This window comes from Bombina bombina, chromosome 11 (genome assembly GCF_027579735.1).
Source record: "Bombina bombina isolate aBomBom1 chromosome 11, aBomBom1.pri, whole genome shotgun sequence".
Classification (NCBI taxonomy): Eukaryota; Metazoa; Chordata; class Amphibia; order Anura; family Bombinatoridae; genus Bombina; species Bombina bombina.
The window spans coordinates 48,818,727-48,843,303 of NC_069509.1; the positions used below are offsets into that span (position 1 = coordinate 48,818,727).

The window sequence follows — 24,577 nt, forward strand, 5'->3', positions numbered from 1 at the left end:
GAGGCATCTGTGTGGACACACAAACGTTTGGTTGGGTTAGGAGCGGCCAGGACAGGGGCAGAAATCAAGGCTGTTTTAAGGCTTTGAAAAGTGACCTCACATTCTGGGGACCACAGGACCTGTCGGGCAACAGTTTTTGGGTTAGGTCGGTCAAGGGACAAACTCGCTGTAGTACCCTGTGGTCGCTAGGAAAGCTAAGACTTGGATCACAATGTCGTCCATGTAGGCGCAGTCATAATCCCGGAGGCCATCCAGGAGGTGATCTACCATCCTCTGGAAGGTTGCCAGAGCATTCCTCCTCCCAAATGGCATGACCTTAAACTGGTATAGCGGTGATGAATGCCGACTTTTGGATGGACCCTGGGTCCAAGGGGATCTGCCAGTATCCCTTGCAAAGATATAGAGTTGTCAGGAAGTTGCCACGGGCGATCTGGTCTATTAGGTCATCGACCCAGGACATAGAGTAGATGTCGGTCATTGAGTCTACGGTAGTCTATGCAGAATCTGGTGGTCCCTTCCCGCTTGGGTACCAGCTCCACCTTGGAAGCCTAGGTAGTGTTGGACGGTTCAATAACACCTAGGTCCAGCATCTCCCTGAGCTCACTGTTTCATACTTTCTTTAACTGCCTCTGGAGCCCGGTATGCCGGCTCTCGCAGGGGTGCCTGCCCTGGGGTCTCCACTCCGTAGTGTACCCAGGGGTAGTGGAGAACATCTCTCTTTGATTCTCTAGCATTTGCCGGACTTGCACTTTCTGCCTAGCCTCTTGTCCAGCTGCATGTCCTCTAAAGCGGGGGGGGGGCACCTTATCTCGCCCTGGGAGCTCCGGTATGGGAAGTCTCTCTGAGTCCTCCATAGCCGGAGCACAGATCGCGGCTACGCCCCCGGCTCTTTCCTGGTAGGCCTTCAGCATGTTCACATAAAAGGTGGATCCGCTCATCTTAACATTTAGCTACCACGTAGGTAGTGTCATTCAGCTACTCTATCACTCGGTAGGGTCCCTGCCAGGAGGCCTGTAGCTTGTTTATTTTGACATGCTTCAAGGCTAGGATTTTCTGCCCCACTGCTAGGGTTCGGTTATGGGCATTCCGGTCGTACCACTGCTTCTGCCTACCTTGAGCGACTTGAAGGTTCTCTCGCACCCTCTCGGGGAGATCCTAAAGTCGGTCCCTGAATTCTAGAACGTACTCCACAACTCTGTGCTTCCTCCCCGGCTGACCCCTCCCAGTGGGCTCTCAATAGCTGTAGGGGTCCCCTTATCTTCCATCCATACACTAATTCAAATGGGGGAGAAGCCCATGGATTCCTGGGGCACCTCTCGGTATGCAAACAGGAGGTGCAGCAGGTATCTCTCCCAGCCTTTGTGAGAGGCAGAGAATGTCCTAAGCAACTGCTTCAGGGTCCTGTTGAACCTCTCACACAACCCATTAGTCTGGGGGTGGTATGGAGCACTGTGCAGGGGTTTTATCCTGCACAGTCTCCATAGCTGCTGGGTGAGCTCCGCCGTGAATGGAGTTCTTTAATTGGAGAGCACTTCCTTGGGAAAACCCTACCCTGGTAAATATCCGGAGCAGTGCATCTGCCACTGTCTCCGCCTGGACATTAGACAGAGGGATCGCCTCCACTGTTAGTATCTACTTTTTCCCGGTAGGGCTGGGATGGGGCAATGGACTGATAATGTCTATGGGGACCCGGCTGAAGGGTTTGTCAATGATCGGGAGGGGGTGTAAGCAGACTTTGGAGTAGTCCCCTGTCTTTCCTACTCTCTGGCATAAGTCACAGGTCCTACAGTACTGCCTAATATTGTCTGTAACCCCATGGCCAAAGAATGTGTGTGTCAGCCTATGATGGGTTCTAGATTTCCCTAGAGTTCCTGCTAGGGGAAGGGCATGCCCTATCCGCAGCAGGTCGTACCGATACTTCTGCGGTACCACCAGCTGGCGTTTGGGCACCTGCACCTTTTTCCTCTTGGAAATCCTGTATAGTAGCCCCCTTTTCCACTCAAAACGTTCCCCTCCGGGGCCCTTGGGGTCAGTCCCTACTAGTTCATGGTAAGGGGCTAGGATCGGGTCGCTCAATTTCTCCTGGGCGAAGTCAGTTGGGGCACGCCCAGGAGAGCAGGTCGGTGGGCAGGAGTCGGGCGGAGTGGCTTACCTGGGTCCCCAAATCGTGCGCCATGGCCTGGCTTGCTGACAGGTGGTGACAGGGCAATCATCTGTGGGCTTTTATCCCACACAAAGGCTGAAGCAAGGTGGCCGAGGTAGTTTCCCAACAAGACTTCGGAGGGCAGATGGCTCATGATCCCTACTTCCACAGCACGGGAGCCAGCTCCCCAATCCAAGTGCACCCGTACAGTAGTAATCTGCAGTACTGTACCCCCAGCCACACGAACTGCAAGGGATCTCTCGGTGTGGTCCGAGGTGGGGACCAGGTGTGACTGGGCAAGGATAACCTTGGCTCCACTGTCTCGTAATCCGGGCCGGTCGGCTGTTGATCCAGACGTGCTGGTGGTTGTCGCCAGTTGTGGGGTTCACCTCATGCAGGACCCTGACCTCTTCCAGGACCCCATCGGCATAATCTGTAGGTCCCTCTGCATCCAAACAGTGGGCGGCGGCCCGGTAACCTCCGGCCAGAGCCCTTGATCATTGAGCCGGAGGGGGATTCCTTGGCCTCTGCTCTGGGCACTCTTGTCTCATGTAGCCCACCCGCACTCGTAGCACCCCTGGAATGTGCTGGGCCCTGAGGGGCGAACAGGTGCTGGCTAAGTCTGTGAGTACCGGTTAGGTGCAGGAGGGTAGGCAGAGGTGGGAGCGGAGCGGGTCACTGGTCGGTGCTCGGGGATGGTCTGGCGCCTGAAATCCAAGTATTGATCAGCCAGGACGGCCGCCTGGTCAACTGTTGTAGGCCCCTTATCTTTGACCCAGTTCCGGACCTCTGCTGGGGAGTGGTTGTAGAAATGCTCCAACAAAATGAGCTTGGTAGCCTCTTCCAGGGAAGTTACATGGCAGCCTGCAAACCAAGAGTCCAAGGACCGGGTGAACCGGTGTGTCCACTCTGAACGGCTGCCCCTCTTGTCTTTTTAGTTCTAGGAACTTTAGCCAGTGAGCCTCCGGTGTGAGACCATAGCACACAAGGATGCGCTCATTCACCCGGTCATAGTTCTTTGTTTCCTGGGGGCACAGTGTTGAAAGCCTCCAGGGCCCGTCCGGACAGCTTTCCGAGCAAGAGGATGACTGTCTGCAGTGGCGACCCCCTGCAACTTACACTGGGTTTTAAATACTTGAAGGTAGCTGTCAATCTCCTCCTCATTTCCTCATTTTGAAGCTCGAAAAGCCTCATGGGGTAGCTTCCTCGGCCGGGGAGGGTGGGTCCAGAGGAGCTGACACGGCTCCCCAGAATGCCAAACTTCCTTGTTACGGGTCCAGATCAAGGGATCCTCAAGCAGTACTGATAGATGCTCTAGCAGTACCTTGGTCGTTCAACCTGGCTTTTGTGTTTCCACCATTTACTCTCCTTTCTCGTCTGATTGCCAGAATCAAACAGGAGAGAGCTTCAGTGATTTTGATAGCACCTGCGTGGCCACGCAGGACTTGGTATGCAGACCTGGTGGACATGTCATCTCTACCACCGTGGACTCTGCCACTGAGACAGGACCTTCTCATTCAAGGTCCGTTCCAGCATCCAAATCTAGTTTCTCTGCGGCTGACTGCCTGGAGATTAAACGCTTGATTTTATCCAAGCAGGGATTCTCTGAGTCGGTCATAGATACCTTGATTCAGGCTCTAAAGCCTGTCACTAGGAACATTTATCATAAGATATGGCGTAAATATCTTAATTGGTGCGAATCCAAAGGCTACTCATGGAGTAAGATCAGGATTCCTAGGATTTTGTCTTTTCTCCAAGAAGGATTGGAGAAGGGGCTATCAGCTAGTTTCCTAAAGGGACAGATATCTGCTTTATCAATTTTACTGCACAAGCGTCTGGCAGATGTTCCAGACGTTCAGTCGTTCTGTCAGGCTTTAGTTAGAATCAAGCCTGTGTTTAAACCTGTTGCTCCGCCATGGAGTTTGAATTTAGTTCTTAACGTTCTTCAAGGGGTTCCGTTTGAACCTATGCATTCCATATATATTAAGCTTCTATCTTGGAAAGTTCTGTTTTTAGTTGCTATCTCTTCAGCTCGAAGAGTTTATGAACTATCTGCATTGCAATGCTACTCGCCTTATCTTGTTTTCCATGCTGATAAGGTGGTTTTGCGTACCAAACCTGGATTCCTTCCTAAGGTTGTTACTAATAAGAATATTAATCAGGAAATTGTTGTTCCTTCCCTGTGTCCTAATCCTTCCTCTAAGAAGGAGCGTCTGTTGCACAACTTGTACCTGGTTCGTGCTTTGAAGTTTTACTTGCAAGCGACCAAAGATTTCCGTCAAACATCTTCTCTGTTGTCTATTCTGGAAAACGTAGAGGTCAAAAAGCTACGGCTACCTCTTTCTTTTTGGCTGAAAAGCATCATCCGTTTGGCATACTAGACTGCTGGACAGCAGCCTCCTGAAAGAATTACAGCTCACTCTACTAGAGCGGTGGCTTCCACATGGGCTTTTAAAAATGATGCTTCTGTTGAACAAATTTGTAAGGCTGCGACTTGGTCTTCACTTCATACCTTTTCCAAATTTTCCAAATTTGATACTTTTGCTTCTTCTGAGGCTATTTTGGGAGAAAAGTTCTTAAAGCAGTGGTGCCTTCTGTTTAGCCATCTGTCTTGTCCCTCCCGTTCATCCGTGTCCTGTAGCTTTGGTATTGTATCCCACAAGTAAAGGATGAATCCGTGGACTCGTCGTATCTTATAGAAGAAAAGTACATTTATGCTTGCCTGATAAATTGATTTCTTGTATGATACGACGAGTCCACGGCCCACCCTGTCAATTTAAGACAGATTATATTTTTTTATTTAAAACTTCAGTCACCTCTGCACCTTTTAGTTTCTCCTTTTTCTTCCTGTACCTTCGGTCGAATGAATGGGGGTGGAGTCAAGGGAGGAGCTATATAGACAGCTCTGCTGTGGTGCTCTTTGCCACTTCCTGTTAGCAGGAGGATAATCTCCCACAAGTAAAGGATGAATCCGTGGACTCATCGTATCATAGAAGAAATCAATTTATCAGGTAAGCATACATTTATTTTTTCGTTCCTTTCGTAACTTTAAGGGACAAAAGTCTTCCTCCTCTTCCAGGCCGGAACAATCCACGTCTTTTTGGAGGCCCAGTCAGCCTTGGAATAAAGGAAAGCAAGCCAACCTTCCGCTGATTCAAAATCAGCATGCAGGGACCGCCCTTGATCCTGTATTGGATCATGTGAGGGGCAGGCTCTCTTTTTTTTCTACAGGCTTGGATAAGCGATGTTCTGGATCCTTGGGTCGTAGACATAGTTTCCCACGTTAATATTGACTGTTGACAGAGACTGTCTGCTCTTCTTTAGTTTCTGTGTTTTTTTTATTTATTTATTTTTATTCTATAAAAATCCCAATTTGGCGTTATACTTTTTACAGTTTCAGACATAATGGTAAAAGTGCTGTGTCAGACTATATAATTGTATGACTTTCATGATTGTTTACTGTACTATAAATTTTTGTACAAGTTTATTTTCCATATACAATGACAATGCCCACTGCGTGGTGCAATGCTTTTTGATTTATTTAACTGTACCCATTGTTGGTTAATAAAAATATATTGAATATATATTCTTCCTTAGGTCCAAGAGGGTAAGTTCATGATGACCATAGATTTGAAGGACACGTATATTCATGTTTCCATTCACAGGGATCATTACCAGTATTTGAGGTTTGCTTTTTTGAACAAACATTTCCAGTTTGTTGCCCTTCCTTTTGGTCTTGCTACGGCTCTCAGAATTTTCACAAAGGTTCTAGGTGCTCTTTTGCCAGTGGTCAGTATAGTTTAAAAGCATTCGGCTCTACAGTGTGATCCTCCTTACCTTATTTTTCATGCAAATAAGTTGGTTCTTCATACTAAGTTGGGTTTTCTTCCTAAGGTGGTGTCGGTACGTAACATCAACTAGAAAATTGTTGTTCCTTCGTTTTGTCCTAATCCTTCTTCTCAGAAAGAACGCCTGTTGCATAACCTGGATGTTGTGCGGGCTCTGAAGTTCTATCTGCAGGTAACTAAGGACTTTTGTCAATCTTCTGCCCTTTTTATTTTGTCTGGTAAACTTATGGGTCAGAAGGCCCTCTTTTACTACTTTCTTTTTTGGTTGAGAATTGTTATTCGGTTTGCTCATGAAACAGCTGGACCACAGCCTCCTGAGAGAATTACGGCTCATTCCACTAGGGCTGTTTCTTCTTCTTGGGCCTTTAAAAATGAGGCTTCGGTGGAACAGATCTGTAAGGCGGCCACCTGTTCCTCATTGCATACTTTTTTTAAATTTTACAAATTCAATGTTTTTGCCTCAGCTGAGGCTTCTTTTGGGAGGAAAGTTCTTCAAGCGGTGGTGCCTTCTGTTTAGGTTTGCCTGTCTTTTTCTCCCTCTGATTCTGTGTCCTCTAGCTTAGGTATTGATTCCCAGTAGTAATTGAATGGATTCGTGGACTCTCCATGCCATTGGAAAGAAAAATAATGTATCCTTACCTGATAAATTCTTTTCTTTCCTGACATGGAGAGTCCACGACCCGCCCTTAATTTGATTTTAAGACTGCTTTTGTTAATTCTTAAACCTCAGACACCTCTATCCTGTGTGTCATCTTCTCTTTCCATATTCCTTTGGCTGAATGACTGGGGGTTTATGGGAAGTAGGAGTGATATTTAACAGCGTTGCTGGGGTGTTTTTCTTTCATGTAATTGGCAAGAGTCCATGAGCTAGTGACATATGGGATATACAATCCTACTAGGAGGGGCAAAGCCTATAAATACACCCCTCACCACACCCACAATTCAGTTTTACAAACTTTGCCTCCTATGGAGGTGGTGAAGTAAGTTTGTTCTAAGCTTTCTACGTTGATGTGCGCTTCTCAGCATTGTTGAAGCCCGATTCCTCTGAGTACAGCGAATGTCAGAGGGACGTGAAGGGAGTATCACTTATTTGAATACGATGATTTTCCTAACGGGGGTCTATTTCATAGGTTCTCTGTTATCGGTCGTAGAGATTGATCTCCTACCTCCCTTTTCAGATCGACGATATACTCTCAATTTACCATTACCTCTACTAATAACTGTTTTAGTACTGGTTTGGCTATCTGCTATATGTGGATGGGTGTCTTTTGGTAAATATGTTTTCATTACTTAAGACACTCTCAGCTATGGTTTGGCACTTTATGCATTTATATAAAGTTCTAAATATATGTATTGTACTTAAATTTGCCATGAATCAGGTTCATGTATTTCCTTCTGCAGACTGTCAGTTTCATATTTGGGAATGTAAACATTTTTAAGAAATTTATTTCTCTTGTTAAGTGTATCCAGTCCACGGATCATCCATTACTTGTGGGATATATTCCCTTCCCAACAGGAAGTTGCAAGAGGATCACCCACAGCAGAGCTGCTATATAGCTCCTCCCCTACATGTCATACCCAGTCATTCTCTTGCAACCCTCAACATAGATGGAGGTCGTGAGAGGACTGTGGTGTTTTATACTTAATTATTTCTTGAATCAAAAGTTTATTTTTAAATGGCACCGGAGTGTGCTGTTTTTTTCTCATGCAGTATTTGGAAGAAGAATCTGCCTGCGTTTTCTATGATCTTAGCAGAAGTAACTAAGATCCACTGGCTGTTCTCACACATTCTGAGGAGTGGGGTAACTTCAGAAAGGGAATGGCGTGCGGGGTATCCTGCAACTAAGGTATGTGCAGTAAAATATTTTTCTAAGGAATGGAATTGACTAAGAAAATGCTGCTAATACTGAAGTAATGTAGTAAAGCCTTAAATGCAGTAGAAGCGACTGGTATCAGGCTTATCATTAGAGATACATACTCTTTAAAAAATATGTTTTTAAAACGTTTGCTGGCATGTTTAATCGTTTTTTTGAGGTACATTGGTGATAAAATTTATTGGGGCATATTTTTTCCACATGGCTAACTTAATTTCTGCATAAAAACAGTTAACTGAGGCTTCCCACTGATGTAATAATAAGTGGGAGGGGCCTATTTTAGCGCTTTTTTGCGCAGTAAAAATTCAGACTCAGTCTTCCTGCTTCTTCTTGTATGATCCAGGACGTCTCTAGAGAGCTCAAGGGACTTCAAAAGTCGTTTTGAGGGAGGTAATCAGTCACAGCAGACCTGTGACAGTGTGTTTGTGTTTAAAAACGTTTTTTTCTCTATTTGATTATCCGGTTTGGGTATTAAGGGGTTAATCATCCATTTGCAAGTGGGTGCAATGCTCTGCTAATTTAATATATTTACTGTGAAATTTTGGTTGGTATAACTGATTTGGTTCATTGTTATTTCAACTTGAGACAGGTTGTGTGCTTCTTAAAGGCGCAGTAGCGTTTTTTTATTTTGCTTGTAAACTGATTTTAAAGTGTTTTCCAAGCTTGCTAGTCTCATTGCTAGTCTGTTTAAACATGTCTGACACAGATGAATCTGTTTGTTCATTATGTTTGAAGGCCAGTGTGGAGCCCCATAGAAATATGTGTACTAAATGTATTGATTTCACTTTAAATAATAAAGGTCAGTCTTCATTCTGTGGGTGACGGATCTGATCCGGGGAAACCTGATTCAGAGATCTCTAATTTTAAATTTAAGCTTGAGAACCTCCGTGTATTGCTTGGGGAGGTTTTAGCTGCTCTGAATGACTGTAACACAGTTGCAATTCCAGAGAAATTGTGTAGGCTGGATAGATACTATACGGTACCGGGGTGTGTACTGACGTTTTTCCTATACCTAAAAGGCTTACAGAAATTATTAGCAAGGAGTGGGATAGACCCTGTGTGCCATTTTCCCCACCTCCTATATTTAGGAAGATGTTTCCAATAGACGCCACTACACGGGACTTATGGCAGACGGTCCCTAAGGTGGAGGGAGCAATTTCTACTTTAGCTAAGCGTACCACTATCCCGGTGGAGGATAGTTGTGCTTTTTCGGATCCAATGGATAAAAAATTAGAAGGTTACCTTAAGAAAATGTTTGTTCAACAAGGTTTTATCTTGCAGCCCCTTGCATGCATTGCGCCTGTCACTGCTGCTGCGGCATTCTGGTTTGAGTCTCTGGAAGAGGCCATTCACACAGCTCCATTTGATGAAATTATGGACAAGCTTAAATCACTTAAGCTAGCTAATGCATTTGTTTCTGATGCCATTGTACATTTGACTAAACTAACGGCTAAGAACTCCGGATTCGCCATCCAGACGCGGAGAGCGCTATGGCTTAAATCCTGGTCAGCTGACTTGACTTCTAAATCTAAATTACTTAATATTCCTTTCAAGGGGCAGACCTTATTCGGGCCCGGCTTGAAAGAAATTATTGCTGACATTACTGGAGTTAAGGGTCATACCCTTCCTCAAGACAGGGCCAAATCAAAGGCCAAACAGTCTAATTTTCGTGCCTTTCGAAATTTCAAGGCAGGAGCACCATCAACTTCCTCCGCTCCAAAACAGGAAGGAACTGTTGCTCGTTACAGACAGGCCTGGAAAACTAACCAGTCCTGGAACAAGGGCAAGCAGGCCAGAAAACCTACTACTGCCCCCAAGACAGCATGAAGGAACGGCCCCCTATCCGGAAACGGATCTTGTGGGGGGCAGACTTTCTCTCTTCGCCCAGGCGTGGGCAAGAGATGTCCAGGATCCCTGGGTGTTGGAGATCATATCTCAGGGATATCTTCTGGACTTCAAAGCTTCTCCTCCTCGAGGGAGATTCCATCTATCAAGGTTATCAGAAAACCAGATAAAGAAAGAGGCATTCCTACGCTGTGTACAAGACCTCCTAGCAATGGGGGTAATCCACCCGGTTCCGCGGACGGAACGAGGACAGGGATTTTACTCAAATCTGTTTGTGGTTCCCAAGAAAGAGGGAACCTTCAGACCAATCTTGGACCTAAAGATCTTAAACAAATTCCTAAGAGTTCCATCATTCGAAATGGAAACTATTCGAACCATCCTACCCATGTTCCAAGAGGGTCAGTACATGACCACAGTGGACTTAAAGGATGCCTACCTTCACATACCGATTCCCAAAGATCATTATCAGTACCTGAGATTTGCCTTTCTAGACAGCCATTACCAGTTTGTAGCTCTTCCCTTCGGGTTGGCTACGGCCCCGAGAATCTTTACAAAGGTTCTGGGCTCACTTCTGGCGGTTCTAAGACAGCGAGGCATAGCGGTGGCTCCGTATCTAGACGACATCCTGATACAGGCGTCAAGCTTTCAAATGGCCAAGTCTCATACAGAGATAGTTCTGGCATTTCTGAGGTCGCATGGGTGGAAAGTGAACGTGGAAAAGAGTTCTCTATCACCACTCACAAGAGTCTCCTTCCTAGGGACTCTTATAGATTCTGTAGAGATGAAAATTTACCTGACAGAGTCCAGGTTATCAAAACTTCTAAATGCTTGCCGTGTGCTTCATTCCATTCCACGCCCGTCAGTGGCTCAGTGCATGGAAGTAATCGGCTTAATGGTAGCGGCAATGGACATAGTGCCATTTACGCGCCTGCATCTCAGACCGCTGCAATTATGCATGCTAAGTCAGTGGAATGGGGATTACTCAGATTTGTCCCCTCTACTAAATCTGGATCAGGAGACCAGAGATTCTCTTCTCTGGTGGCTTTCTCGGGTCCATCTGTCCAAGGGCATGACCTTTCGCAGGCCAGATTGGACGATTGTAACAACAGATGCCAGCCTTCTAGGTTGGGGCACAGTCTGGAACTCCCTGAAGGCTCAGGGATCGTGGACCCAGGAGGAGAAACTCCTCCCAATAAATATTCTGGAGTTAAGAGCAATATTCAATGCTCTTCTAGCTTGGCCTCAGTTAGCAACACTGAGGTTCATCAGATTTCAGTCGGACAACATCACGACTGTGGCTTACATCAACCATCAAGGGGGAACCAGGAGTTCCCTAGCGATGTTAGAAGTCTCAAAGATAATTCGCTGGGCAGAGTCTCACTCTTGCCACCTGTCAGCGATCTACATCCCAGGCGTGGAGAACTGGGAGGCGGACTTTCTAAGTCGCCAGACTTTTCATCCGGGGGAGTGGGAACTTCATCCGGAGGTGTTCGCTCAACGGATTCATCGTTGGGGCAAACCATAACTGGATCTCATGGCGTCTCGCCAGAACGCCAAGCTTCCTCATTACGGATCCAGGTCCAGGGACCCGGGAGCGGCGCTGATAGATGCTCTAGCAGCCCCTTGAGTTTCCGCTGCTGCCTCGACTGATTCCCAAGATCAAACAGGAGAGAGCATCAGTGATTCTGATAGCGCCTGCGTGGCCACGCAGGACCTGGTATGCAGACCTAGTGGACATCTCGTCCTGTCCACCATGGTCTCTGCCCCTGAGGCAGGACCTTCTAATACAAGGTCCTTTCAACCATCCAAATCTAATTTCTCTGAGGCTGACTGCATGGAGATTGAACGCTTGATCCTATCAAAGCGTGGCTTCTCAGAGTCAGTTATTGATACCTTAATACAGGCACGGAAGCCTGTTACCAGAAAAATCTACCATAAGATATGGCGTAAATACTTATATTGGTGCGAATCCAAGAGTTACTCATGGAGTAAGGTTAGGATTCCTAGGATATTGTCCTTTCTACAAGAGGGTTTGGAAAAGGGCTTATCTGCTAGTTCTTTAAAGGGACAGATTTCTGCTCTGTCTATTCTTTTGCACAAGCGTCTGGCAGAAGTTCCAGACGTCCAGGCATTTTGTCAGGCTTTGGCTAGGATTAAGCCTGTGTTTAAAACTGTTGCTCCTCCGTGGAGCTTAAACTTGGTTCTTAAAGTTCTCCAAGGAGTTCCGTTTGAACCCCTTCATTCCATTGATATTAAGCTTTTATCTTGGAAAGTTCTGTTTTTGATGGCTATTTCCTCGGCTCGAAGAGTCTCCGAGTTATCCGCCTTACATTGTGATTCTCGTTATCTGATTTTCCATTCAGACAAGGTAGTGCTGCGTACTAAACCTGGGTTTTTACCTAAGGTAGTTTCTTACAGGAATATCAATCAAGAGATTGTTGTTCCATCATTGTGCCCTAATCCTTCTTCAAAGAAGGAACGTCTTTTGCATAATCTGGACGTAGTCCGTGCCCTGAAGTTCTATTTACAGGCAACTAAAGATTTTCGTCAAACTTCTTCCCTGTTTGTCGTTTACTCTGGTCAGAGGAGAGGTCAAAAAGCTTCGGCAACCTCTCTCTCCTTTTGGCTTCGTAGCATAATACGTTTAGCCTATGAGACTGCTGGACAGCAGCCCCCTGAAAGGATTACAGCTCATTCTACTAGAGCTGTGGCTTCCACCTGGGCCTTTAAAAATGAGGCCTCTGTTGAACAGATTTGCAAGGCTGCGACTTGGTCTTCGCTTCACACCTTTTCAAAATTTTACAAATTTGACACTTTTGCTTCTTCGGAGGCTGTTTTTGGGAGAAAGGTTCTACAGGCAGTGGTTCCTTCCGTTTACGTTCCTGCCTTGTCCCTCCCATCATCCGTGTATTTTAGCTTTGGTATTGGTATCCCACAAGTAATGGATGATCCGTGGACTGGATACACTTAACAAGAGAAAACATAATTTATGCTTACCTGATAAATTTATTTCTCTTGTAGTGTATCCAGTCCACGGCCCGCCCTGTCTTTTTAAGGCAGATCTAAATTTTAATTTAAAACTCCAGTCACCACTGCACCCTATGGTTTCTCCTTTCTTGTTTTGTTTCGGTCGAATGACTGGATATGACATGTAGGGGAGGAGCTATATAGCAGCTCTGCTGTGGGTGATCCTCTTGCAACTTCCTGTTGGGAAGGGAATATATCCCACAAGTAATGGATGATCCGTGGACTGGATACACTACAAGAGAAATAAATTTATCAGGTAAGCATAAATTATGTTTTCTTACCTGGGGTTTAGTCTTTTTTCAATTGACTACTTCTTGTAATTGCGGGTATTAGGCCCGCGGGTGCGTCAAATGCTAAATTTTATTGCGTCATTTTTGTCGCGAAAAAAATTTTGGCGCGAAAAAGTAAGTTTATGACGCAACTTCGTAATTTCCGGCGTCATACGTGACGCAGAGACCTTTCACACGGCGGCGTCATTAGTGACGCAAGTGTGTCATTTCCGGTCATTTTTGGCGCCAAAAAAGACTTTGTTACGTTGTTCCCTTCAGTGGCTATGTGCATGGAAGTTTTAGGTCTCATGACTGCAGCATCGGACGCGATCCCCTTTGCTCGTTTTCACATGAGACCTCTACAGCTTTGTATGCTGAATCAATGGTGCAGGGATTATACAAAGATATCACAATTAATATCCTTGAATCCCAATGTACGACACTCTCTGACATGGTGGATAGATCACCATCGTTTGGTTCAAGGGGCTTCTTTTGTACGCCCAACCTGGAATGTGATCACAACAGATGCAAGTCTTTCAGGTTGGGGAGCTGTTTGGGGATCTCTGACAGCACAAGGCGTTTGGAAATCTCAAGAGGCGAGATTACCAATAAATATTTTAGAACTCAATTCTTAGGGCTCTTCAGTTCTGGCCTCTACTAAAGAGAGAAACGTTCATTTGTTTTCAGACAGACAATATCACAACTGTGGCTTATGTCAATCATCAGGGTGGGACTCAGTCCCCAAGCTATGAAAGAAGTATCTCGGATACTTGCCTGGGCGGAATCAAACTCCTGTCTAATCTCTGTGGTGCATATCCCAGGCGTAGACAATTGGGAGGCGGATTATCTCAGCCGCCAGACTTTACATCCAGGGTTGTGGTGTCTCCATCCAGATGTGTTTTTTCAGATTGTTCAGATGTGGGGGCTTCCAGAGATATATCTCATGGCCTCTCATCTAAACAAGAAACTTCCCAGATACCTGTCCAGGGATGTTCAGGTTGGAAGCAGTGGATGCGCTGACACTTCCTTGGTGTTATCAACCTGCTTACATCTTCCCGCCTCTAGTTCTCCTTCCAAGAGTGATCTCCAAAATCATCATGGAACAGTCTTTTGTGTTGCTGGTGGCTCCAGCATGGCCACACAAGTTTTGGTATGCAGATCTGGTTCGGATGTCCAGTTGCCCGCCTTGGCCACTTCCGTTATGGCCGGACCTACTATCTCAAGGTCTGTTTTTCCATCAGGATCTCAAATCATTAAATTTGAAGGTATGGAAATTGAATGCTTAGTTCTAAGTCATAGAGGTTTCTCTGACTCAGTGATTTAATACTATGTTACAAGCTCGTAAATCTGTCTCTAGGAAGATTTATTATAGAGTTTGGAAGACTTGCATTTCATGGTGTTTTTCTCATAAATTCTCCTGGCATTCTTTTAAAATTCCTAGAATTTTACAGTTCCTTCAGGATGGTTTGGATAAGGGTTTGTCTGCAAGTTCCTTGAAAGGACAAATCTCCGCTCTTTCTGTTTTATTTCACAGAAAGATTGCTATACTTCCTGATATTCACTGTTTTGTACAGGCTTTAGTTCGTATGAAGCCTGTCATTAAATCAATTTCTCCTCCTTGGAGTCTTAATTTGGTTCTGAAGGCTTTACAGGCTCCTCCATTTGAGCCTATGCATTCTTTGGACATTAAACTACTTTCTTGGAAAGTGCTGTTCCTTTTGGCTATCTCTTCTGCTCGAAGAGTTTCTGAGCTATCTGCTCTTTCTTGTGAGTCTCCTTTTCTGATTTTTCATCGGGATAAGGCAGTTTTGCGGACTTCTTTTCAATTTTTACCTAAGGTTGTGAATTCTAACAACATTAGTAGAGAAATTGTTGTCCCTTCCTTGTGTCCTAATCCTAAGAATTCTTTGGAGAGATCCTTACATTCTTTGGATGTGGTAAGAGCTTTGAAATATTATGTGGAAGCTACTAAAGATTTCAGGAAGACTTCCAGTCATTTGTTTTATTTTCTGGTCCTAGGAAAGGTCAGAAGGCTTCTGCTATTTCCTTGGCTTCTTGGTTGAAACTTTTGATTCATCAAGCTTATTTGGAGTCGGGTCAGGCCCCGCCTCAGAGAATTACAGCTCATTCTACTAGATCAGTCTCCACTTCATGGGCTTTTAAGAATGAAGCTTCAGTTGATCAGATTTGCAAAGCGGCGACTTGGTCCTCTTTGCATACATTTACTAAATTCTACCGTTTTTATGTATTTGCTTCTTCGGAAGCAGTTTTTGGTAGAAAAGTTCTTCAAGCAGCTGTTTCAGTTTGATTCTTCTGCTTTTGATTTAAATTTTTTCTTTCAAATCTGAAAATACTTATTTTTTGGGTTGTGGACTATTTTTTTCAGCAGAATATGATGTTTTTATTTTATTCCCTCCCTCTCTAGTGACTCTTGAGTGGAGATCCACATCTTGGGTATTGATATCCCATATGTCACTAGCTCATGGACTCTTGCCAATTACATGAAAGAAAACATAATTTATGTAAGAACTTACCTGATAAATTAATTTCTTTCATATTGGCAAGAGTCCATGAGGCCCATCCCTTTTTATGGTGGTTATGATTTTTTGTATAAAGCACAATTATTTCCAAATTTCCTTTGTTGATGCTTTCTACTCCTTTCTTTATCACCCCACTGCTTGGCTATTCGTTAAACTGAATTGTGGGTGTAGTGAGGGGTGTATTTATAGGCATTTTGAGGTTTAGGAAACTTTGCCCCTCCTGGTAGGATTGTATATCCCATATCTCACTAGCTCATGGACTCTTGCCAATATGAAAGAAATGAATTTATCAGGTAAGTTCTTACATAAATTATGTTTCTCCAACATAGGTGTGTCCGGTCCACGGCGTCATCCTTACTTGTGGGATATTCTCTTCCCCAACAGGAAATGGCAAAGAGCCCAGCAAAGCTGGTCACATGATCCCTCCTAGGCTCCGCCTACCCCAGTCATTCTCTTTGCCGTTGTACAGGCAACATCTCCACGGAGATGGCTTAGAGTTTTTTAGTGTTTAACTGTAGTTTTTCATTATTCAATCAAGAGTTTGTTATTTTCAAATAGTGCTGGTACGTACTATTTACTCAGAAACAGAAAAGAGATGAAGAATTCTGTTTGTATGAGGAAAATGATTTTAGCAACCGTAACTAAAATCCATGGCTGTTCCACACAGGACTGTTGAGAGCAATTAACTTCAGTTGGGGGAACAGTTTGCAGTCCCTTGCTGCTTGAGGTATGACACATTCTAACAAGACGATGTAATGCTGGAAGCTGTCATTTTCCCTATGGGATCCGGTAAGCCATGTTTATTACGATTGTAAATAAGGGCTTCACAAGGGCTTATTTAAACTGTAGACTTTTTCTGGGCTAAATCGATTGATTATTAACACATATTTAGCCTTGAGGAATCATTTTATCTGGGTATTTTGATATAATAATATCGGCAGGCACTGTTTTAGACACCTTATTCTTTAGGGGCTTTCCCAAAGCATAGGCAGAGTCTCATTTTCGCGCCGGTGTTGCGCACTTGTTTTTGAGAGGCATGGCATGCAGTCGCATGTGAGAGGAGCTCTGATACTTATAAAAGACTTCTGAAGGCGTCATTTGGTATCGTATTCCCCTTTGGGTTTGGTTGGGTCTCAGCAAAGCAGATACCAGGGACTGTAAAGGGGTTTAAAGCTTAAAACGGCTCCGGTTCCGTTATTTTAAGGGTTAAAGCTTCCAAAATTGGTGTGCAATATTTTCAAGGCTTTAAGACGCTGTGGTGAAAATTTGGTGAATTTTGAACAATTCCTTCATGTTTTTTCGCAATTGCAGTAATAAAGTGTGTTCAGTTTAAAATTTAAAGTGACAGTAACGGTTTTATTTTAAAACGTTTTTTGTACTTTCTGATCAAGTTTATGCCTGTTTAACATGTCTGAACTACCAGATAGACTGTGTTCTGAATGTGGGGAAGCCAGAATTCCTATTCATTTAAATAAATGTGATTTATGTGATAATGACAATGATGCCCAAGATGATTCCTCAAGTGAGGGGAGTAAGCATGGTACTGCATCATTCCCTCCTTCGTCTACACGAGTCTTGCCCACTCAGGAGGCCCCTAGTACATCTAGCGCGCCAATACTCCTTACTATGCAACAATTAACGGCTGTAATGGATAATTCTGTCAAAAACATTTTAGCCAAAATTAACCCTTGTCAGCGTAAGCGTGGCTGCTCTGTTTTAGTTACTGAAGAGCATGACGACGCTGATATTAATATCTCTGAAGGGCCCCTAACCCAATCTGAGGGGGCCAGGGAGGTTTTGTCTGAGGGAGAAATTACTGATTTAGGGAACATTTCTCAGCAGGCTGAATCTGATGTGATTACATTTAAATTTAAATTGGAACATCTCCGCATTTTGCTTAAGGAGGTATTATCCACTCTGGATGATTGTGAAAATTTAGTCATCCCAGAGAAACTATGTAAAATGGACAAGTTCCTAGAGGTGCCGGGGCTCCCAGAAGCTTTTCCTATACCCAAGCGGGTGGCGGACATTGTTAATAAAGAATGGGAAAGGCCCGGTATTCCTTTCGTCCCTCCCCCCATATTTAAAAAATTGTTTCCTATGGTCGACCCCAGAAAGGACTTATGGCAGTCAGTCCCCAAGGTCGAGGGAGCGGTTTCTACTTTAAACAAACGCACCACTATTCCCATAGAGGATAGTTGTGCTTTCAAAGATCCTATGGATAAAAAATTAGAAGGTTTGCTTAAAAAGATGTTTGTTCAGCAGGGTTACCTTCTACAACCCATTTCATGCATTGTCCCTGTCACTACTGCCGCATATTTCTGGTTTGATGAACTGCTTAAGGTGCTCGATAGTGACTCTCCTCCTTATGAGGAGATTATGGACAGAATCAATGCTCTCAAATTGGCTAATTCTTTCACTCTAGACGCCTCTTTGCAATTGGCTAAGTTAGCGGCTAAGAACTCTGGGTTTGCTATTGTGGCGCGCAGAGCGCTTTGGTTGAAATCTTGGTCGGCTGATGCGTCTTCCAAGAACAAGCTACTAAACATTCCTTTCAAGGGGAAAACGCTGTTTGGTCCTGACTTGAAAGAGATTATCTCTGATATCACTGGGGGTAAGGGCCACGCCCTTCCTCAGGATCGGCCCTTCAAGGCAAAAAATAGACCTAATTTTCGTCCCTTTCGTAAAAACGGACCAGCCCAAGGTGCTACGTCCTCTAAGCAAGAGGGTAATACTTCTCAGGCCAAGCCAGCTTGGAGACCAATGCAAGGCTGGAACAAGGGAAAGCAGGCCAAGAAACCTGCCACTGCTACCAAGACAGCATGAAATATTGGCCCCCGATCCGGGACCGGATCTGGTGGGGGGCAGACTCTCTCTCTTCGCTCAGGCTTGGGCAAGAGATGTTCTGGATCCTTGGGCGCTAGAAATAGTCTCCCAGGGTTATCTTCTGGAATTCAAGGGACTTCCCCCAAGGGGGAGGTTCCACAGGTCGCAGTTGTCTTCAGACCACATAAAAAGACAGGCGTTCTTACATTGTGTAGAAGACCTGTTAAAAATGGGAGTGATTCATCCTGTTCCATTAAGAGAACAAGGGATGGGGTTCTACTCCAATCTGTTCATAGTTCCCAAAAAAGAGGGAACGTTCAGACCAATCCTAGATCTCAAGATCTTAAACAAATTTCTCAAGGTCCCATCGTTCAAGATGGAAACCATTCGAACTATCCTTCCTTCCATCCAGGAAGGTCAATTCATGACCACGGTGGATTTAAAGGATGCGTATCTACATATTCCTATCCACAAGGAACATCATCGGTTCCTAAGGTTTGCATTCCTGGACAAACATTACCAGTTCGTGGCGCTTCCTTTCGGATTAGCCACTGCTCCAAGGATTTTCTCAAAGGTACTAGGGTCCCTTCTAGCGGTGCTAAGACCAAGGGGCATTGCAGTAGTACCTTACCTGGACGACATTCTGATTCAAGCGTCGTCCCTTCCTCAAGCAAAGGCTCACACGGACATTGTCCTGGCCTTTCTCAGATCTCACGGCTGGAAAGTGAACGTGGAAAAGAGTTCTCTATCCCCGTCAACAAGGGTTCCCTTCTTGGGAACAATTATAGACTCCTTAGAAATGAGGATCTTTCTAACAGAGGCCAGAAAAACAAAGCTTCTGGACTCTTGTCGGATACTTCATTCCGTTCCTCTTCCTTCCATAGCTCAGTGCATGGAAGTGATCGGGTTGATGGTGGCGGCGATGGACATAGTTCCTTTTGCGCGCATTCATCTAAGACCATTACAACTGTGCATGCTCAGTCAGTGGAATGGGGACTATACAGACTTGTCTCCGAAGATACAAGTAAATCAGAGAACCAGAGACTCACTCCGTTGGTGGCTGTCCCTGGACAATCTGTCTCAAGGGATGATGTTCCACAGACCAGAGTGGGTCATTGTCACGACCGACGCCAGTCTGATAGGCTGGGGCGCGGTCTGGGGATCCCTGAAAGCTCAGGGTCTTTGGTCTCGGGAAGAATCTCTTCTACCGATAAATATTCTGGAACTGAGAGCGATATTCAATGCTCTCCAGGCCTGGCCCCAGCTTGCGAGGACCAGGTTCATACGGTTTCAATCAGACAACATGACGACTGTTGCGTACATCAACCATCAGGGGGGAACAAGGAGTTCCCTAGCGATGGAAGAAGTAACCAAAATTATTCTTTGGGCGGAGTCTCACTCCTGCCACCTGTCTGCTATCCACATCCCAGGAGTGGAAAATTGGGAAGCGGATTTTCTGAGTCGGCAGACATTGCATCCGGGGGAGTGGGAACTCCATCCGGAAATCTTTGCCCAAGTCACTCACCTGTGGGGCATTCCAGACATGGATCTGATGGCCTCTCGTCAGAACTTCAAAGTTCCTTGCTACGGGGCCAGATCCAGGGATCCCAAGGCGGCTCTAGTGGATGCACTAGTAGCACCTTGGACCTTCAAACTAGCTTATGTGTTCCCGCCATTTCCTCTCATCCCCAGGCTGATAGCCAGGATCAAGCAGGAGAGGGCGTCGGTGATCTTGATAGCTCCTGCGTGGCCACGCAGGACTTGGTATGCAGATCTGGTGAATATGTCATCGGCTCCACCTTGGAAGCTACCTTTGAGACGAGACCTTCTTGTTCAGGGTCCGTTCGAACATCCGAATCTGGTTTCACTCCAGCTGACTGCTTGGAGATTGAACGCTTGATTTTATCGAAGCGAGGATTCTCAGATTCTGTTATCGATACTCTTGTTCAGGCCAGAAAGCCTGTGACTAGAAAGATTTACCATAAAATTTGGAAAAAATATATCTGTTGGTGTGAATCTAAAGGATTCCCTTGGGACAAGGTTAAGATTCCTAGGATTCTATCCTTCCTTCAAGAAGGATTGGAAAAAGGATTATCTGCAAGTTCCCTGAAGGGACAGATTTCTGCCTTGTCGGTATTACTTCACAAAAAGCTGGCAGCTGTGCCAGATGTTCAAGCCTTTGTTCAGGCTCTGGTTAGAATCAAGCCTGTTTACAAACCTTTGACTCCTCCTTGGAGTCTCAATTTAGTTCTTTCAGTTCTTCAGGGGGTTCCGTTTGAACCCTTACATTCCGTTGATATTAAGTTATTATCTTGGAAAGTTTTGTTTTTAGTTGCGATTTCTTCTGCTAGAAGAGTCTCAGAATTATCTGCTCTGCAGTGTTCTCCTCCTTATCTGGTGTTCCATGCAGATAAGGTGGTTTTACGTACTAAACCTGGTTTTCTTCCAAAAGTTGTTTCTAACAAAAACATTAACCAGGAGATTATCGTACCTTCTCTGTGTCCAAAACCAGTTTCAAAGAAGGAACGTTTGTTGCACAATTTGGATGTTGTTCGCGCTCTAAAATTCTATTTAGATGCTACAAAGGATTTTAGACAAACATCTTCCTTGTTTGTTGTTTATTCAGGTAAAAGGAGAGGTCAAAAAGCAACTTCTACCTCTCTCTCTTTTTGGATTAAAAGCATCATCAGATTGGCTTACGAGACTGCCGGACGGCAGCCTCCCGAAAGAATCACAGCTCATTCCACTAGGGCTGTGGCTTCCACATGGGCCTTCAAGAACGAGGCTTCTGTTGATCAGATATGTAGGGCAGCGACTTGGTCTTCACTGCACACTTTTACCAAATTTTACAAGTTTGATACTTTTGCTTCTTCTGAGGCTATTTTTGGGAGAAAGGTTTTGCAAGCCGTGGTGCCTTCCATTTAGGTGACCTGATTTGCTCCCTCCCTTCATCCGTGTCCTAAAGCTTTGGTATTGGTTCCCACAAGTAAGGATGACGCCGTGGACCGGACACACCTATGTTGGAGAAAACAGAATTTATGTTTACCTGATAAATTTCTTTCTCCAACGGTGTGTCCGGTCCACGGCCCGCCCTGGTTTTTTTAATCAGGTCTGATATTTTATTTTCTTTAACTACAGTCACCACGGTACCATATGGTTTCTCCTATGCAAATATTCCTCCTTAACGTCGGTCGAATGACTGGGGTAGGCGGAGCCTAGGAGGGATCATGTGACCAGCTTTGCTGGGCTCTTTGCCATTTCCTGTTGGGGAAGAGAATATCCCACAAGTAAGGATGACGCCGTGGACCGGACACACCGTTGGAGAAAGAAATTTATCAGGTAAACATAAATTCTGTTTTTTGCCGCCCCTGGTGGCCAGGAGCTAAATTCCCACTAGTAATTGAATGGAATCGTGGACTCTCCATGCCAGGAAAGAAACTAATTTATCAGGTAAGCATAAATTTTGTTTTTCCACATTTTTCAGGTTCTCTAAACAGGACCCTAGAACCAGGTCAGTTCATGTCCCCAATACATCTGAATGATTCTTACCTTCATATTCCCATCCAGACCATTAAAATTTTACACGTTAGTTTTTTTTTACCAGTTTTTGGCTATCCCCTTAGGTTGACCAATGCTCCAAGGATCTTTTCCAAGGTTCTAGCAGCTCCTATGGGTATGTTTCTGCCTTTTTTGCCTCTCTATCTAGATGGCATCACTGTCTGAGCTAGAAGATTGCTATAGTCAAGATGATTCAGATACTACACACTGGAAGCCTGCTTGATTAAGTGTTTTTTTTTCTCTTCTTGGTTTAGTCTTACCAGTACACTTTGTTTCTCAAACCTCTGAATTGTATATGCTCCCAGTTTCCTGCCACAAGTGTGGGTCTGCAACCTAAAAGTTATGTAAATTAGTAAGTTATCGGTATGTACTGTTATTCTTTGGAAAAAGAAATGCAGTTTCAGAGTAAATTGTACGGTTTGAAGGCATTGGTTTATTTAAGATAACTTGTTGCTTTGCCATCAGCTTGTTACTGAGCCACAGGCCAACACGCAAAACATTTTTAAAAGGAGTCAGTCAATTAAATAAATTATTCTCTATACTGTTAGAATAGAATTAGCGTATGTGTGCTAGTTGATATCTCAGTAATTTTATTTTTTTTCCCAGGTTCCACTTGGAGTGATAACAGCTCAGGGAGAATCACAAATTGGCTAGTTTTGAAAAACCTAACACCTCAGGTAAGTGGTCCTCTGTTTTTGTGCAACCTTAGCTTGAAACGTTCGTTAGACTCTATACTCGCGTCAAACACTCAAGTCAAAATTAAACTTTCATGATTGAGATAGAGCAGCAATTTAAAACCACTTTCCAATTTTCATATATTAACAAAATGTGCAGTCTTTTTATATTTACAGTTTGAGCCACCAGCTCCTACTGAGCATGTGCACAAATTCACAGAATATACGTATATGCTGTTGTGATTGGCTGATGACTGTCACCTGATACAGGGGGAGTGGAAATAGACAGAACTTTGAAATTTGTTAGACTAAAATCTACTGCTAATTTGACGTTCAGACTAAGTCCTATTGCATTGTCTTGTTATCATGCATTTGTTGATTATACAAATCTACTGTATTTACTGGTCCTCTAATATGTCTTACAGATCGACGGCTCCACTCTGCGTACTCTGTGCATGCAGCATGGGCCACTGATTACATTCCACCTGAACCTGCCCCATGGTACTGCCCTGGTCCGTTATAGTTCCAAGGAAGAGGTTGTGAAGGCACAAAAGTCTCTGCACATGTAAGTCAATATATTTGATTTTTTACAAGATACGACAAGTCCACGGATTTCATCCTTACTTATGGATATCGCCTCCTTGTCAGCAGGAGGAGGCAAAGAGCACCACAGCAAAGCTGTATATATAGCTCCTCCCTTCCCTCCCACTCCAGTCATTCTATTTGCCTGTGTTAGTGATAGGAAGTGGTAAAGTGAGGTGTTAGTTTAGATTCTTCAATCAAGTGTTTATTTTTTAAGTAGTTCCTCTGAGTGCTACGTTTGTGCTGGGGTGTAGCCTAGACCAAACCAGTCTCTTCCCTACAAAAAGAGAAGCATTTGGTGGCTTTAATGCAATAGGAACTGGTGGGACATAATTCTCACTGTGCCTCCTATACCTGTTGCTGCCCTATTTTAGATAGCCCAAGCCATTTTAACTCAGGCTGTTGTTTGTCCACAGGGCTATGAGAGGGAGAAGACCTCTGGAAACCTGCTGGACTGCCATGCTGTCGCACAGCTTTAGAGTTAAGTGCTAACTTTATTTTTCTGGGGCACACTCTCTCAGATGGAAGTGAGCACTATTTTTGCTGGCCAACACATACAGGATAGACATCTTTATGTGATAGCAGAGCCCAGCATAAGAGTAATTAGCAACATCCCTGCCGTGCAGTTTGGATTTACTCTGGTCTGGGGCAGTATGGCTAGTCACACAATGTTCTGTGTTCCTGGTGGTCTGGACATAACACATACTGTCAGGGAGGGAACTGTTTTTATTTGTGTGTGCAGTGATTGTGCTACCTTACATCCGGTAGCAGACTTCACTCAGACTTACATTTAGTATATCTCCCGGTGCCTGATCTATTGGATCCTAATGGCGACCGGGAGTTTGAGCTCTGTGACGCCCACGATGGGCGGAGTCAGATTCGCACAGTCTTTTAGGGCCCTGTTTGGCTCTTGGCACAATCAATCAAAGGTGCCATGGGTTGGAGGTCTATCACGCCCACGAGGGGCGGAGTTTCTTTGGCGCCTTTTTAGGCTGTTTGGGTATGTCTCTGGGCATGGTCTATTATGGGATGCTGGGAGACGGAGTCCTTTACGCCCACAAGGGGCGGAGCCACGTCACTTCTACGCTCTAAGCCTCCATTATAGATCGGAGCATAGAGTTTTTTATACTTAGTGATTGTTACGGCACAGAAGGTGCTGTTAGCAGTGTGTTACACGGAAGTACAATAGAACTTGCAGTAGCTTCTTTGTTATACTTTTATCTAATGTGTCAAACACTTGCATATATAAGGTGGCTTTGGCAATGTGAAAGGCCAGTAACGCCCCTGTTTTGTTCCATTCATTTATTAATGATTTGGAACGGGACAGGAGCGCATAATTGTAGTATTTAAAGATGTCACCATCCATGTGTGGTGGTCCTTAGAAACGCGCC

The 24,577-nt window shown here is 44.7% G+C and overlaps 1 protein-coding gene across 5 annotated transcripts in view; it reads left to right on the plus strand.

Annotated features, from left to right (window-relative positions):
* Nucleotides 1-24,577, plus strand: part of TNRC6A (trinucleotide repeat containing adaptor 6A) — a 293,765-nt gene that overhangs the window by 250,998 nt on the left and 18,190 nt on the right. For all 5 annotated transcript variants that reach the window (XM_053694877.1, XM_053694878.1, XM_053694880.1 and 2 more), the window contains 2 exons: nt 22,537-22,607; nt 23,030-23,169. In XM_053694877.1, the coding sequence (XP_053550852.1) occupies nt 22,537-22,607; nt 23,030-23,169 (211 nt within the window). The remainder of the gene's footprint in view (nt 1-22,536; nt 22,608-23,029; nt 23,170-24,577) is intronic.